This window comes from Syngnathoides biaculeatus, chromosome 3 (genome assembly GCF_019802595.1).
Source record: "Syngnathoides biaculeatus isolate LvHL_M chromosome 3, ASM1980259v1, whole genome shotgun sequence".
Classification (NCBI taxonomy): Eukaryota; Metazoa; Chordata; class Actinopteri; order Syngnathiformes; family Syngnathidae; genus Syngnathoides; species Syngnathoides biaculeatus.
Window position 1 is genome coordinate 29,257,903 of NC_084642.1, and position 14,485 is coordinate 29,272,387.

The 14,485-nt window shown below is 39.9% G+C and overlaps 2 protein-coding genes across 14 annotated transcripts in view; one reads left to right on the plus strand and one right to left on the minus strand.

Annotated features, from left to right (window-relative positions):
* bbox1 (butyrobetaine (gamma), 2-oxoglutarate dioxygenase (gamma-butyrobetaine hydroxylase) 1) overlaps positions 1-1,206 on the plus strand; it is a 37,557-nt gene extending 36,351 nt beyond the window's left edge. For both annotated transcript variants that reach the window (XM_061815209.1, XM_061815208.1), the window contains one exon: positions 986-1,206. In XM_061815209.1, the coding sequence (XP_061671193.1) occupies positions 986-1,155 (170 nt within the window). In that variant the 3' untranslated portion in view covers positions 1,156-1,206. The remainder of the gene's footprint in view (positions 1-985) is intronic.
* A 137-nt stretch (positions 1,207-1,343) lies between these two features.
* The window catches only part of madd (MAP-kinase activating death domain), an 88,739-nt gene continuing 75,597 nt past the window's right edge, over positions 1,344-14,485 (minus strand). For 9 of the 12 annotated variants that reach the window (XM_061815198.1, XM_061815201.1, XM_061815197.1 and 6 more), the window contains 3 exons: positions 13,018-13,087; positions 11,438-11,484; positions 1,344-3,134 (listed from right to left, as the gene is read on the minus strand). In XM_061815198.1, coding sequence (XP_061671182.1) covers positions 3,021-3,134; positions 11,438-11,484; positions 13,018-13,087 — 231 coding nt within the window. In that variant the 3' untranslated portion in view covers positions 1,344-3,020. Of the gene's footprint in view, positions 3,135-11,437; positions 11,485-13,017; positions 13,088-14,485 lie in introns of those variants that run through there. The other 3 variants (XM_061815206.1, XM_061815207.1, XM_061815204.1) reach the window with 1 other exon arrangement.

The window sequence follows — 14,485 nt, forward strand, 5'->3', positions numbered from 1 at the left end:
TTTTCCCGTCATTACGGGGTGCTGAGAAATAAAATGACGACGTCAATGATTTTAGCAAATGGTTGCAATCTAAAGAGTGAAAAATTTAAGTGGTCTAAATACTTTCCGTACCCACTATACATAGGAGTTAATACATGTAACGGATAGATATGCTCAGGACTAATTGCAACATTTTGACAATATATTTAAAAGTGGTTGCGCTGCGTAAACGCTGTCGTCCAATCAAGTCATCCCTCTTGTCCAACCAATAATAAGTCTGACAACCCCCCATCAGCAACTACCTTTTTCGTTACCTTCATTTCATTTCACTTTGTTCATTTGCTGTTTTTTATTTGCACTTCTGTAATAAAATTATAATTACAGTGAATATTGTAGGGTATAAAACAAAAAATAGTCAAATGAAAAGCTGTAATATCATAATGCAATATTGTTATGCTGCTGCACAAACTTATTGTCTGCCTTTTGTTGCCTGTAAATGTCAGTAACAGTCGATGGATGGATGGATGGATAGATAGATAATCAACAGAATCTCATTATTATTGCTGTTAGCAGTAAAAGTATGATACAGTATTGATGCGGTACCGCTCCAAGGGTTCAGAACACCATTTTTGTCAAGTTTTATTATATTAGTGTTATGCAGTTCAGTTTCACATTTTACTCTGAAATGAAACCACAGAACAAAAAACCCGCTAAAGTTACAAAAGAAATCATGAAAACACAAGTGACTTCTATACGGTGACACAAAGTAACCACCTTGTGCAGATGTAACAGCTGAAAACACGTGTAGCATTCTCTTTAAAATGGAAATGAAATGTTCTTTAGAAAGTTAAGTACTCATAACTGTGTGCCACTAAATGAAGCTCCTCCACTCACTTTATTCTAGTTCCTTTGGCCTAAGATGCCACAAGATGGCGCCAAGGTAATACTGTACTATGCACAGTATTTCTAGGAGCTGACTTATGCGGTTGCCCTTGTTGTTTTGCAGGCCACATGGTGACGTTCGACAATTGGCGCCTGCTGCACGGCCGAAAGAGCTACATCAGCAGACCGGACAGGGTGCGACACCTCGAGGGCGCCTACTTGGACTGGGACGAAGTCATGTCTCGCCTTCGAATCCTCCGAAACGCCGTCAACACGGATGATGCCACGTCGTGAACCCTGTTACCGTCATGCGGTGATAATAAAATCTCCAAATTACGTTTAGGACGCAGTTGGAGGAGTTCTAGTTTTTATGAACACTGGTCTTATTGAACAACTTTAGAAGACCGTCTTTGAAAATAATTTTTACTTTCAAATAGGCTGCCCAGTGACATTATACTGTTTGAAGTACAAAGTTGCCCAACCGAAGAGACTTTTTCTCCCACTTGAAGCTTCACGTGGAAAGTCAATTCATCTGCAGACGACTTCAACTTCTGAACATGTTTTGCCAAAACCCAACAAACAGTTTTCCTTTCACTGCAAATATGACTAATCAAGGTCTACATTACTCACATTGACTGTATACAGAATCTGTTCTTCAAATCAAATGTCCCGTTTCCTTCCACTTCCCTTTTTTTTTTTCCCAGTTACAGCATATCAAGCGACTACGATTAATAGGCTAAAACGAGGTTGTTTATTTTTGGATGTGCGTAATCCTGTGCCTTTTCTCTTCCAAAGGTCTTAATTCAGATGCTGGCGAGCCAAAGTTGTAAATAAATGAACAAGTGCATCGACAATAAAGTAACCATTTAGCAGTTTGTGCTAAATTTTTCTTCCAAAGAAACTAAACACGAGGCTCTGTTTTGAATGACTTTATTAGATGGCCTAAGCTGTACATTCCTATAAATACATTTGTTTCCTCACGAGACAGATGCCGGTCAACACAGACAATCATAGTCCGAAAGATCCACTGATCCTCAAAGCTTTGTTCCAGTCCTACACCGAATTCTTATTTTATCATGACCAATGAGGTGGAATGAGTGGAACTTCCTATTTATTCATTTGGATACAGTCAAAGGCTAAAAATACAGAGGCTTCTGTTGATGTATTGATGGATGTGGAGAAACAGGCACACACAGAAAGTTGGATGGGCAACCGGAAAGTTCACTTTAAACAAGACATCAAAACACTAGAAAAGGTCACCGCTCCATCAACATTCACTGCGAATTTCCTTTGTGGATCTATTAGAATCTTAACAACGCAGCGCTTCCGACATGCTCACACGACTGCCGTTTCACCCCAAAAGCCAATATTGTATTTGAATAGTACACCGAGTACATCTTGACCACTTGCGTCAAGAACTATAATGGAGAGAGTGCGCTGTGTTCACATATTTCATGAACGCGAGGGAGAAGATGAGTTTGAAGATCACATTACAGAGCGGTTTCTGTAGCGTGACCCAATCTACCAAATAACTTCACGGTTCACACACCGAAGAGAAACTAAATCACATCACACCGACGTCCTATCACGTCAATCGACAGCAAAAGAATGCACGTTCACCCTGTGAACTCGGTATTGCACATTTAGGCAAGTCAATAATTATGGGCATTACGTTTCATAAATACACAGCAAAATATGTATATCATATTATTCCTGAATGGTCAAACGTAACATGCTACGGATGGACAGCAGAGCACAGACGAGGTATCAGCGGAAGGAACTAGGACAGTAAGTAAGCCCGGCGGACGGAGCGAAGAGCGGGAGCACAGATCGTTTCCTTAGCGGACGTCCGTGCACGTGTTAACGGAGAATGACATTATAGTAAATAAGCACACGATCACAGTTAATAGTTCAATGGGGGTGCACGGGACCTGCATGCACATCTGGCCGAAGAGGAGAAGGCAACACAGTTAATACGAGGACAAACTTCCTGGTACGAGTATTTACACGTCACAGAGCACTGCGGGTCGAAGACAAGCCAATATTTACACTCATTTGTGTGCTTCCGTGTCACGATCAGGGATTGTCGGTGGGTGTTTGGGCTCAAGTCGAGGCACATGGAGGAAGGAGGGTTGAGGTCCAGGCGGGCAGAGGGTGCACTAGCTTGAGAGGGGTCGTGGCGATAGAATCTTGGCTTTTCCGTCCGTCTCCTTCCCCTTCACGGCTGCCACGTAGGAGAAAAGGCAGAGGACCGAGTAACAGATTTGATGTGCCTGCGGAACATGAGGATGAAGATCAGGGGTGACGTCATATCACAAAAACAAAGATATTGGGCCTTCGGACGAAATGTCAGCATGAACCTGCATGAACTCTAACCTTTACAGGTGAACCTTAGTTGATCTTCTATCAACTTTGTCCTGCTATTCAAAGGTTGAGCAGTTTTTGCACAATGTTGCTGGATTTCACCCCTTTAAGGCTCCTTCTGATGTTTCCAATGATATTACGACCGGCACTTCATAATTTTCCCTCAATAGAGGACTGTGGCAGAGTAAATATTCACGCCTATGTTTAGGTATTTTCTTCATGCTGCGTGTAAGTGAACTTTTAACAACTTAATAGTTCTCATGGGTGCTTTCTCCCAGTTCCATTCTGCCATTTACCTGTTCTTTATTCTGTCGAAGCATTCTGTCACTCACTTCTAAATATTCGGTGAATGACCAATGAGCAGCCAGCGTGCAGGCGGGGCCGGGACTGATTTGCGACTCACAAGCGATGTCACTCACTTCAGTGAATGACCAATGAGCAACCAGCGTCAGGCACCACCGTGCAGGCAGAGGAGTGGCTTAAGTGAACTGAGTGATTCGAACACAGAAATGAGGAACTGAAAGTATGTGTTCCTTTGCAATCGGCTAAGACAATTTTTACCAAGTTATTCATTCGCCAGAAGAACGACATACGACGCAGTTAGCACAGTCATGAGTGATTTTTAACTGCTCGTCCTAGCAGCCATTTCTTCAAGCTAACTGCTAATTTTGAGTCAATCAAGCACATGAAAACAAACACTACTGAACACAAATAACTTATTTTCACAGGTGTTCAAAAACTCCTTGGCACCAGTTTAAAAAAAAAAAAAAAAAATCATACATTGCAATTTCCAGATTTTTTTCAGTGGGCATACATCTAAGATGAACATTTCAGATTGTATGATTTCGAAGTGGGAGAACTTGCAAAATGCCAGGGTGTTGAAATATTTATTTTCCTCACTGCATAAGTAGGGGCATTGTAATAAATGAAAAAAGAATATAATGATTTACCAATAATGTTCAACCTGTATTTAATTGAAGACACTTCAAGGATGTAGACACGGCAAATATTTAATGTTCAAACTGATGAACTGTTTTCCGGAAATAGGCGCAACACGTGCCAAAAAAGCTGGATCATGTTTACGACTGTGTTACATCACCTTTTCTTTTGACAACATTCAATCAACATTTGGGAACTGAGGACACTATGCGCCACACATTTTCAATGGGAGACAGGTCTAGACTGCAGAGAGGCCAGCGTACTGTAGTAAGCACACTCTTTTACTACAAAGCCAAGCGATTGTACCATGTGGAGAATGGGTTTTCATTTGCCTTGCTGAAATAAGCAGGGGCGTGCGTCCATGAAAAAGATGTTACTTGGATGGCAGCATATACTTCTCCAAAACCTATATGTACCTTTAAGCGGTAATGTTTCCTTCACAGATGTGTAAGTTACCGATGCCACTGGCACTAATACAGCCCCAGACCATCACAGATGCTGACTTTTGAACTTCGCTTCCATAACAGTCCAGATGGTTCTTTTCCTCTTTGGCCCATAAGACACGAGATTCCCAATTTCCAAAAACAATTGAAATGTGGACTTTGTCAGATCACAGAACACTTTTCCACTTTGCATCAGTCCATCTTAGATACGCTCGGGCCCAGAGAAGCCAGGTGCGTTTCTGGATGCTACTGATTAATGGCTTTTGCTTTGCACAGTAGAGTTTTAAATTGCACATAAATGTCTCTTTTTGATGCAGTGGCACCTGAGGGATCGAAGGTCATGGGAATTCAATGTTGGTTTTCTGCCTTGCTGCTAATAGGAAGTCATATCTCCAGATTCTCACAACCTTTTGATATTAGGGACAGTATATGAAGAAATTCCTAAATTTCATGCGGTTCTGTTTTTTCACATATTTGTTCACAAAGCGGTGAACCTCGTCCCGTCTTTAATTGTGAATGACTGAGCAATTCAGGGACGCTCCTTTTATACCCAATTATGGCACCCAACTGTTCCCAATAAGCCTGTTCACTCGTGGGATGTCCCAAAAAGGTGTTAAGTGGGCATTCTTCAACTTTCTCAGTCTTTTTTGCTGTAAAATACATATAACAACGGAGACCCCAGATTGTTGAATCGCTGAAGCTGTACCTCAAGCAAGAATGGGAAATAATTCCATTTAGTGTCCTCTGTTCTGTTTATTGAATGTTGTTTTTAAAAAAAAAAAAAAAATTGATTTAACAAGGATGCTTTCCCATCTTTTTGGAATGTGCTGCAGGCATAAAATTGTACATGATTATTTGCAAAAAACAGTTTTATCAGTTTGAACATTAAATATCGTGTCTTTGTAGCATATGAAATTAAAACTAGGTTGAACATGATTTCAAAATTATTGTAGTCTGTTTTTAATTGTTAAATACTATCTCAACTTCATTGAAATTGGGTTTGTAAGGCAGTTTTTTTGTGTGAGGTGACAGGATGAGGAGTTCATTCTGCAACACTTAAGGCTTCGTACATAAGTGTGCAAGGCTGCCGAAAGGGATAGCAGGGAACCGAAGCTGTACAGTTTTTTTTTTTTTTTTTTAACTTTTCCTGTCCAACTAAATGGCCAAGCAGAACGGTGGATGTGTTTGCCTTTTGTGGTAAAACTGTGTTGCTGTGCAACAGGGGAGTTTAAATATTTAGCTTTAATTAACTGCCGACCAGTTCAGGGTGAGTCCGCCTTTCACCCAATTTAGCTGGGATGGGCTCCAGCACTCCCGTCACCCTTGTGAGGATAAGGGGCTTGGAAAATGGACATGGAAACTGGACAAAAAACAGTTTTAGAGGGCGGACCGACAGGGACGTAACAGACGAGGTGAAATAGAGGTGTGAACCACATCAGAATTATAGTCAGAACAATAGTCTAGATATTTGACCACATGTAACATAACAGTTATATCATGTTCTTATTTGTTTATGGGAGGAAAAAAATCTGGTGAAAACATGCAGATTAGCAGAAGCAAGAATAGGCAGGACAGGATGTGGAAAATGATCGGAGTGCTACTGATGAGCAGTCCCATGGAATGCTTTTTTCATGTTTTAACAACTGTAAGAACCTGGGAGTTGGTATCTTAATATAACCTGTTACTATTGGTGATCCCCGCACAAGCAATACACACACACACACACACACACACACACACAACACACACACACACACACACACACACACACACACACACACACACACACACACACACACATATATATATATACACATGCTGATGAGTGGTTTGCATCTTGTGGTATTCCCTTTATCAGGCATGTGATTTGACTGAATGAAAAAAGACTGAAAAATAGCCGGGGGTCTGGGGGCTGCAAGCATGATCAAAAGTTGATCATCAATTTTAATGAGCAAGTTTTATAAATTGTACTATGAATGAAATATATCTAGCAGATCTATAAATACATGCTATTCTGTTTTCAAAATTTAGACAATATGATCATTCATTACTTAGGTCCATACCTTTACCCCCCAAAATTACAAATTCAACTAAGTAAACTACTAGAAGTGAAACTAAATTTAATTCAGATTTGCATTATGGCATGCAAGCATGCTTTCATAGCATGTATATCATATCCATTGAAAAAAGTTTGAATTCTTGTTTTTGTAAATGATTGAGATGCATGAGTTTGACAACAATAATGTCATGTTTCGCTATCAGTAAATAATAATTTTTTACAAGTAATTGCTTCTGAACTCTCACCTCATGTCTGAGCAAACACACTAAGCCTGTGAGCGCCCCCTTTGATCACTGTGAGCAACATCAGACGTATGCACTGTGGTCAGATGAGTGTCATCCATTGTCATCCAAGTTACATGCCTCATTCAAAGATTCTGATTACAGCTTTTACATTCCCATCAGAACATTTTTAAGAACAATTTTGTGTTTTTGCACACCGACAATGAAAATGTCAACAAACAAAAAAATACTTTGCTAAGCAAACCAAGCCAACTATGAACGATGAATTCGAAAGGTAGCTTACAACTTTGTTTCGATTTTTTTTTTTTAAACCCACAATGATATCCCCGTCTGTTTTTCTTGGTGTAAAACGGAATTATTATTATTATTATTATTATGCTCCCAAACAGTTTTAAGGTTAATGTTATGTTACCTCCTATATTTAAAATACAGAACTAGCTTTTTGTGCACTGTATATTGTCTGTGCTTTCATCCTCGATCAGGCTGTGCCAAGGTGGAATTTTAACATTACACACCATCTCATCCTGTACTTTCTACTTTGGCTTCACACCACTTTTTCTTTTACCCAAAAAAAGAGAAAATCTCATCCAGTTTCACTATTCTTTCTTCTATTATTCACATACCCCAACATTCATTAAAGCAACAGGACTTCTTTTTTTTTTTTTTACTTTTACCATTATTATCGAGAGTAAACAAGCAGCATGTCTAACTCTTTGCTCTACGTTTCCCAGACTGTGTTCCTAACTAAAGCACTGGTGGTGTTTGTAATGGACCTTTCCGACCTGTCAATGACTGGTACAATAATAGCCAATCAGATAGTCGCATTGTCTTAACCCCTGGCTTAAGACGCCCCTGCCGTCATGTTCTTCCACAAGCAATACTGGTTGTCAGTTTTGTGCGCTTGGAAAAGTTAATGTTACGAAGAAAATGGTCCTCAGATGCGCTTGGGGAACGTGCAATTCTGATGAAAGATATCCTGCTTGGTTACATGGGGCCCGGTTGATTCATTTTACAAAGCCTAAAACACAGTTGACGAAGTGTCGACGATGGATTACGGCTTGCGGAAGACTGCACGTACAACTAAATGTGAACAATATCAACAAACACAAGGCTGTATGTTCGAAGGTAAGTGAGGGAGAAGTATCTTCTCTGAGTTTGATTTCATTATTATCAGTCCTTTATACATTGCAGGAGAACATCTTTCACTTCGTTAGCGTATCACTGACCTGCTGAATGAAGTGTGTAATGTTTTATGCCGACGAGTCGGGTTAGTGATATATAAATAGGCAATGTCATGCGAGAGAAATGTATATTTGCCAATTTGTATCGGATTGGACTTTTAAGACAAGGCACTGGGTTCAATTACGAGCCAAGTCAAATGAATACACCCACTCACTTATAAAGACTGCAATGATATTACTCATGATCTTCCCAAGTAAAAAGTACTCACCCGGCTTTAAATGCGCAGTATGATTCCACTATTTTATCCTGTTGGATTTCAATATGAATTTTGTGAGGCGTCTAACTTTTTTGCATCGATTGCCAACATTTCGCTGTAACTCTGACATTGTGTCCTGCTTCGTCCAAAATCTTAACTCCGTGTACACATCCTTGCATGAAATAGTTGAGACCTCGCTGTAGAACTCTCTTGGACAAGTCTGACGCATTTGGCAAAAAACATACCCCAATATTATATGGAATGCGTGATATAGAATCGACTTCAAACATGTTCTGCTCAATCGCCATTTTGAAAGCTTGTGGGACATGGCTAAGGGGGCCGAGCTTAACATTGCCATTGGAAAGGTCCATTATGAGTCTAACCCTTTAAGAGCCTGAGGTGGGCCGAGTCAGGTAAACCAGCAGGAGACCGTGTGCTTCTGTGTTTAAAAAAAAAAAAAAAAAATACCATCAGGCTGTGGTTTACTGCTGGATCGGTTTTCATGCGCGCTGAGAATGTGTGACAAGTGCGCAGTTGCATTGGTCTAGAATTTTTTCATTATTATATATTTTTTTAAATCCATGCAATTTAAAAAGACGGAATTCCGCCTATAAATGGAAAAATCAAGTCTGCTGTATATTTCTTTCGTAAAATCTTCGAACAGTGGATCGTTATACCTTCACCCCTGCCCTGTGGAGGTTGGCAGTGATGTCACTGCTGTCTTTGGCTGTTTCTCCACAGGTCTCTCAATGTTTCTGTCAACAACTGCTCTTGATACCCTTGGCCGACCTCTTCAATGTCTGTGGCTCAGTACTCTAGTAGTTTTTCTTTTTCAGGACATTGCTAATTGTTATATTGGCGACGCCCAATTTTTTTGCAATAGCTCTGGGCAATATTCTCTCTTCGCTCATCTACAAAACAGATTGCCCCCCCCATAGACAGTTCACTGGTCTTTGTGTTAGCTTAACAACAAACTCAGTTTTCACAGGTGAAACCCCTAAAATAAGCAGTATCTAATGTAGTAATCTAAAAGGTAACATCTGAGCAACAAGAAATACCCATCAATCACCTGTTCGAATACTTTTGCTCATTTGGAAAATGAGTGGCTTCAAACAAATGGTGCTGTGTTGTGAGTTGTTTAACATCAAAAGGTAAATCTGAAATAAAAGCTGGAACTCTGAACTTTTGTCTCTTTCATATTTTGATATGAAACCCAAACACCAAAAACAAAGGAACTGACCTTGCCATTCTTACAATTTTGCAGGAGTCTGTATAATATTACCTCTAAGGCAGTGTGTTCTGAAACTCGCAGTCCGCGGGCCATTTGCAGCCCATGAGATAATATTTTGTGGCCCCCACTTTAATGAGAAAATTTCATCTTAGTGCGGCCCTCGAGTTTTACATGAATAGCACTTTTAGTGTTGTGTGCAAAGCCAACCAATCAGAACTTGTTGACACAAGCATCTTTGCTTATCTTTTTTCATTCATTCATTTTCCAAGGCGCTTATCCTCACCAGGGTCGTGGTGGTGCTGACACCAATCCCAGGTATCATCAGGCAAGAGGTGGGGTACACTCTAAACTGGTTGCCAGCCAATGGCATGGCACATCGAGACAGACAATAATTGCACTCACAATCACAACGAAGGCCAATTTAGAGTCCTTAGTTAATGCATGTTTTTGGGGGTGTGGGAGGAAACCGGAATGCCCGGAGAAAACCCACGCAGGCACGGGGAGAACATGCAAACTCTACACAGGCGGGGGCGGGATTTGAATCCCGGACCTCAGAACTGTGAGGCCAACCAGTTGCACTACTGTGCTGCCTCCTAGTTTATTTTAATGTTTTTAACTTTTTTTTTTTTTTTTTTTTTAAAAGATGTTTGAGAAGATTTAATTTTCTTTTAAATTTCTAATTGAAATTGGCCGCAGGTGCCCAGTCTCAGTAGGACGCAGCCTCCAGCGGCCCCGAGGTATATTGAGTTTGAGACCCCTACTCTAAGGGTCTCTGGTTAAAACAACGAATGGTTAATGTTGGCCTAATCATGTCAATATGCCGCAATACCAAGGCATTAGCTAAGTGAAAGTTCCGCCGATGCACAGTCAGGCAATCCAAATACGAACAGCAGCCACCACATTATGAACCAAGTTTGAAGGAGGTGCGCCAAAATCACGGATGTTTTTCTAAAAAAAGGAAGCAAAGGGCGAATCAATCAGACTGAATGGAGAGATAAAAGGTGAAACAAAAATGTTGTTGGGAAGTGCTTTTCATTGATGAGCAGATAAATCTCTTCGTTGTGCAACTGTCATTGACTCCGCACCATAATGCAATTGAAACATATTGCGCCGTACTGAGGGCAACTACTTATTAGCGCTGTGAGGTTCGCCGCTGCCTCGCTAAGCACTGCATGTAGGGAGAAAAGCAGACACTGTAGCCTAAATAACAATAACACCTCATGGAAAAAGCATTTTTATGGGATGAAAGCATGTCTGTATGGCCAACTACATGCTGTTGGGACAGAAATGGGCCAAGTTATTATGAATAAGGAAGTAGCAATTGCATCATAGAGTGTGGGGCGGAGACTCATGCAAGTGTGTACTTGGTCTCTATTTTAACGCCGGCCTAAAACAATGCTACCACATACTGTAGCGGAGGCTATGTGGTTATTTTAAATTAAATAAGTGCAATTAATGTGTTTAGTTTTACAATGACGCTCATCTGACAGTGGCATTAAAACAGCTTGATCCCTCCTTTTCAAGAATACTGAAAAACCTAAGTCTGGTAACTCAAATCTCAAGGCACCACTGTATTGTATTTACAAATGTATCAAATATCCAAATGACATTATGCATAAGTGCCAGTCATTCAAACTTTTTTTTTTAAATTCATGTTAAAGATGGAAGTCACACATGTAGCAATCTTGTAATGATTTTCGTTTTATTTTGAAATCACTGTGGTGTTGTATTCAAGTAAGACTGGAAAAATAACTTGGCATGATATCAGCTCACTGAATTTATGAACAAAGTCTACTTTCAGTACTGTTTGACACTGAGTGAAAGGCGCAGTAGTGCAGTAGCAGACTGATGAGGACTCACCATGGGGGTCTTGTACTTGTGGATCACCACTTCTTTAGTTTCAGGAACTATGCCGGTGCAAGAGACAGAGGAGAAATTCAAGAGCAGCAGGAACTTGAGTCAATTTATCATTGAAAGCTTTTGGGTGTGCAAGTGAAACACAAACATGGCTTCAAATAGGTTTGTGAGCCACTAATGTCCCCCACCAGTCAAAAATGGACACAAATTCAATACAGAGGTTTTAAGGCAACAAAAGTATTTTTTTAAAGAATGTCTATGAATATTGAAATAAAAGATTAACTTAATGTGGAATAAAATAAATCAACGATCCACTTAAGACTGTCAAGGGACAAAACACAGCCCACAAAAATGGACAAATAAAATGTTTTTCAAGAAGTGTTTCAATATTAAAAACAACATTATAAGTAGTACACAATTTTCCCTCCAGTCCAATGAAATGAATGTGAAAGGATATGACGAAGGAGCAACTACACAGTGCAGAACATATTTGGCCCCAGTGACTTTTCATTAGTAACTGAAACGATAGAGGAGAAGAGGAAGCTGGACAGATGAAGAACATGTTAAACCTCTTTCTCCCAACACCCTAAAAAAAAAAACAGTTCAGGAAGATCTCCCCAAGCTGTGGCAAAAATGACCAATGAGAGATGGAGTCTGGGGTGATCTCCCAAATGAACTGCAGCTGATGAGGGGAGCACAGGACAGAAAAATGGAGTTCAGAAAACAGATAGTGTGTATTATTTGTCTGAATTAAAAAAGTTGACAACACTTTACCTGCTGGAGAATGAAGGTTTTCATAGTGGCAAAGATGAGGGCAACATTAGAAAATCAGCACAGAGACACGACAGTAACCCAGCCTGGCGCTTCACTTAAACCTTGGCAAACTATTTCCTACTTCCCTGCCTGCTCTTTACAACACAAACAATTATACTAGCCTACATAACACTCTTCTTTCCATTAGTCTCTTTAGTAAACCTGGACTCACAACAATAACAGCAACAAATTATATGTTATTTCCATCATCCTTTACTGACCTTCAAACAAATTAATCTCTTCAGTAAAATTAGGATGTCATGTCCCTGCTTTCAGTGGACAGTTCTCATTTAGGTTTGGGATGAGGGGAAGGCATCAAATCTAAATCATGCCAGTCTTTACAAAGATTTTACTTCTAAACTAATTCATGCTTGCTGACTTTCTTCTTAATTGAACATTTCTCTAACATTTTAAGACTTAATCGTCGGATGGAGTTTTAATTACAGGGAAATTGTTCACACTCCCAAGTATTGAACTTTTCACAATTTCCACTGGATTGTTAGTCTTAACACTATTACAAAAATCAATATATTCATTTCAAATAAAAATAACTGCTCCATGAGAAATTCAGCATTTATTAAGTATGAAATTACTTGTTTCTGATTTTATTTCAATCTTATTTTGCTACCCTGTCTAGTTGGGTATCATCAAATGCTTCAGTCAGTCGAAAGCTCATGTAGAATATACTGAATCCTCATTAGCCCTTTGCCATGAAGCTGAGTTACTGCCGCGCCACGTACAGGCCTACAATCAATATATGGTGTAATTACCAAATTCCTCCAGGACAAAGACTCCCTTCACTGTATTGCACTTTTTTATGTGACTCAGCTCTATGAAAACCTAAAAAAAAAAAAACAAAAAAAAACAACAACACAAAGACAGACCATTATTAACTTAACAATACTGGATGAAAGTTCAAATTTTACATAAAAAATAACCAGGTTAAACCTTGCCTTATTAAGTATAAAAGGTAAATTAAACAAAAGCTATACGTGGAATGCAAGCTTTAACAGCAACAGGGGGTTGGGGGGGCACAATATGAGAAGTTTCCATGATACATGGGCAACAGTTAAATGCAGTGGGACTGGTCAAAGCTAACAACTACTTCACGATGGCACTGGAAAGTCACATCAGAGAGCAAATGATTTTTGATTTGAAAAGGTAATGGAAAAGTATTCATTTTGAAGAAATGTGGCCCATAGATGCATACATGGAATTTCCATACAAAAAGAGTAAAGGACACACAGCTACAAGAGTATAAGGAAACAATAAAAAAACTAAAAGAAACCCAGAAGATGTTACTGTTAAGAAGCAAACACAGCAGAGGTTGTGTACCTTCCGCTCCTTGCAGGGGGAGAAAGCATGGGAGAGAAATGGTTTGGATTATTATGGGACAGAAGAGTACAAACACTCAACGGCACTTCTGGGTGGGGCAGTGTCAACAGGAGCTTTGTACAAACTTAGTCGAGAATCTAGCCAAGACGGTGCCCTAACCATTACAGAGACAAAAACCGAAGCAACCACTTGACTAAGGTGTTAAAAAGCTGGCTTCACCTTAAGTTTTCCATCCCCCAGAGCCCTCCATGCCTCCTCCTCCAGCAACAAGGGCTGGCACCACACGCTCACACAAGCACAAGAAAGTCACGAGGGCAGTCATTGATGGGATGCTTGATTCCTGCAGCATTGTAGAGATGTCACCTCCGACATTGTACGACGGGGCAGACAAAAAGTAATGAACCCAATTTCACTTCATTTCACTATGAATTGACATTTTTACAGTTTGTAGTTTCGCTTATGGTTGGAAAGCTTTCTTAAAAAAAAAAAAAAAAAACTCTTCTTCCTGTCAGCCTTTTTGCAGATGAGGTCATTGTTTGATGTCCTTTAGAAGGAAAGAACTGTTTGTGATTCAATTTCTTGCTTTGGAAGGAGTACCACAATAAAATTTTCAAAACATTGCAAAATGTGTATGGGGAAGTTACAATAGGCTGCATCTTCTTCTTTTCCTTTCGGCTTGTCCCGTTAGAGGTCACCACAGCGTGTCATCTTTTTCATGGGTTAATCGTGGGTTTAGTACTGGGAACGAGGAATTGATTAGAGTATCGTAGAGTTGGCATTGATGACATCAGCATCGTCAATGACATAATTCTAATTCCACATACATTTTGTTAACCGTTAAAAAATGTTTAGTTGTGGTTGCCCTTCCAAAGCAAGAAATTCAATACAGTTCTCTGCTTTTGA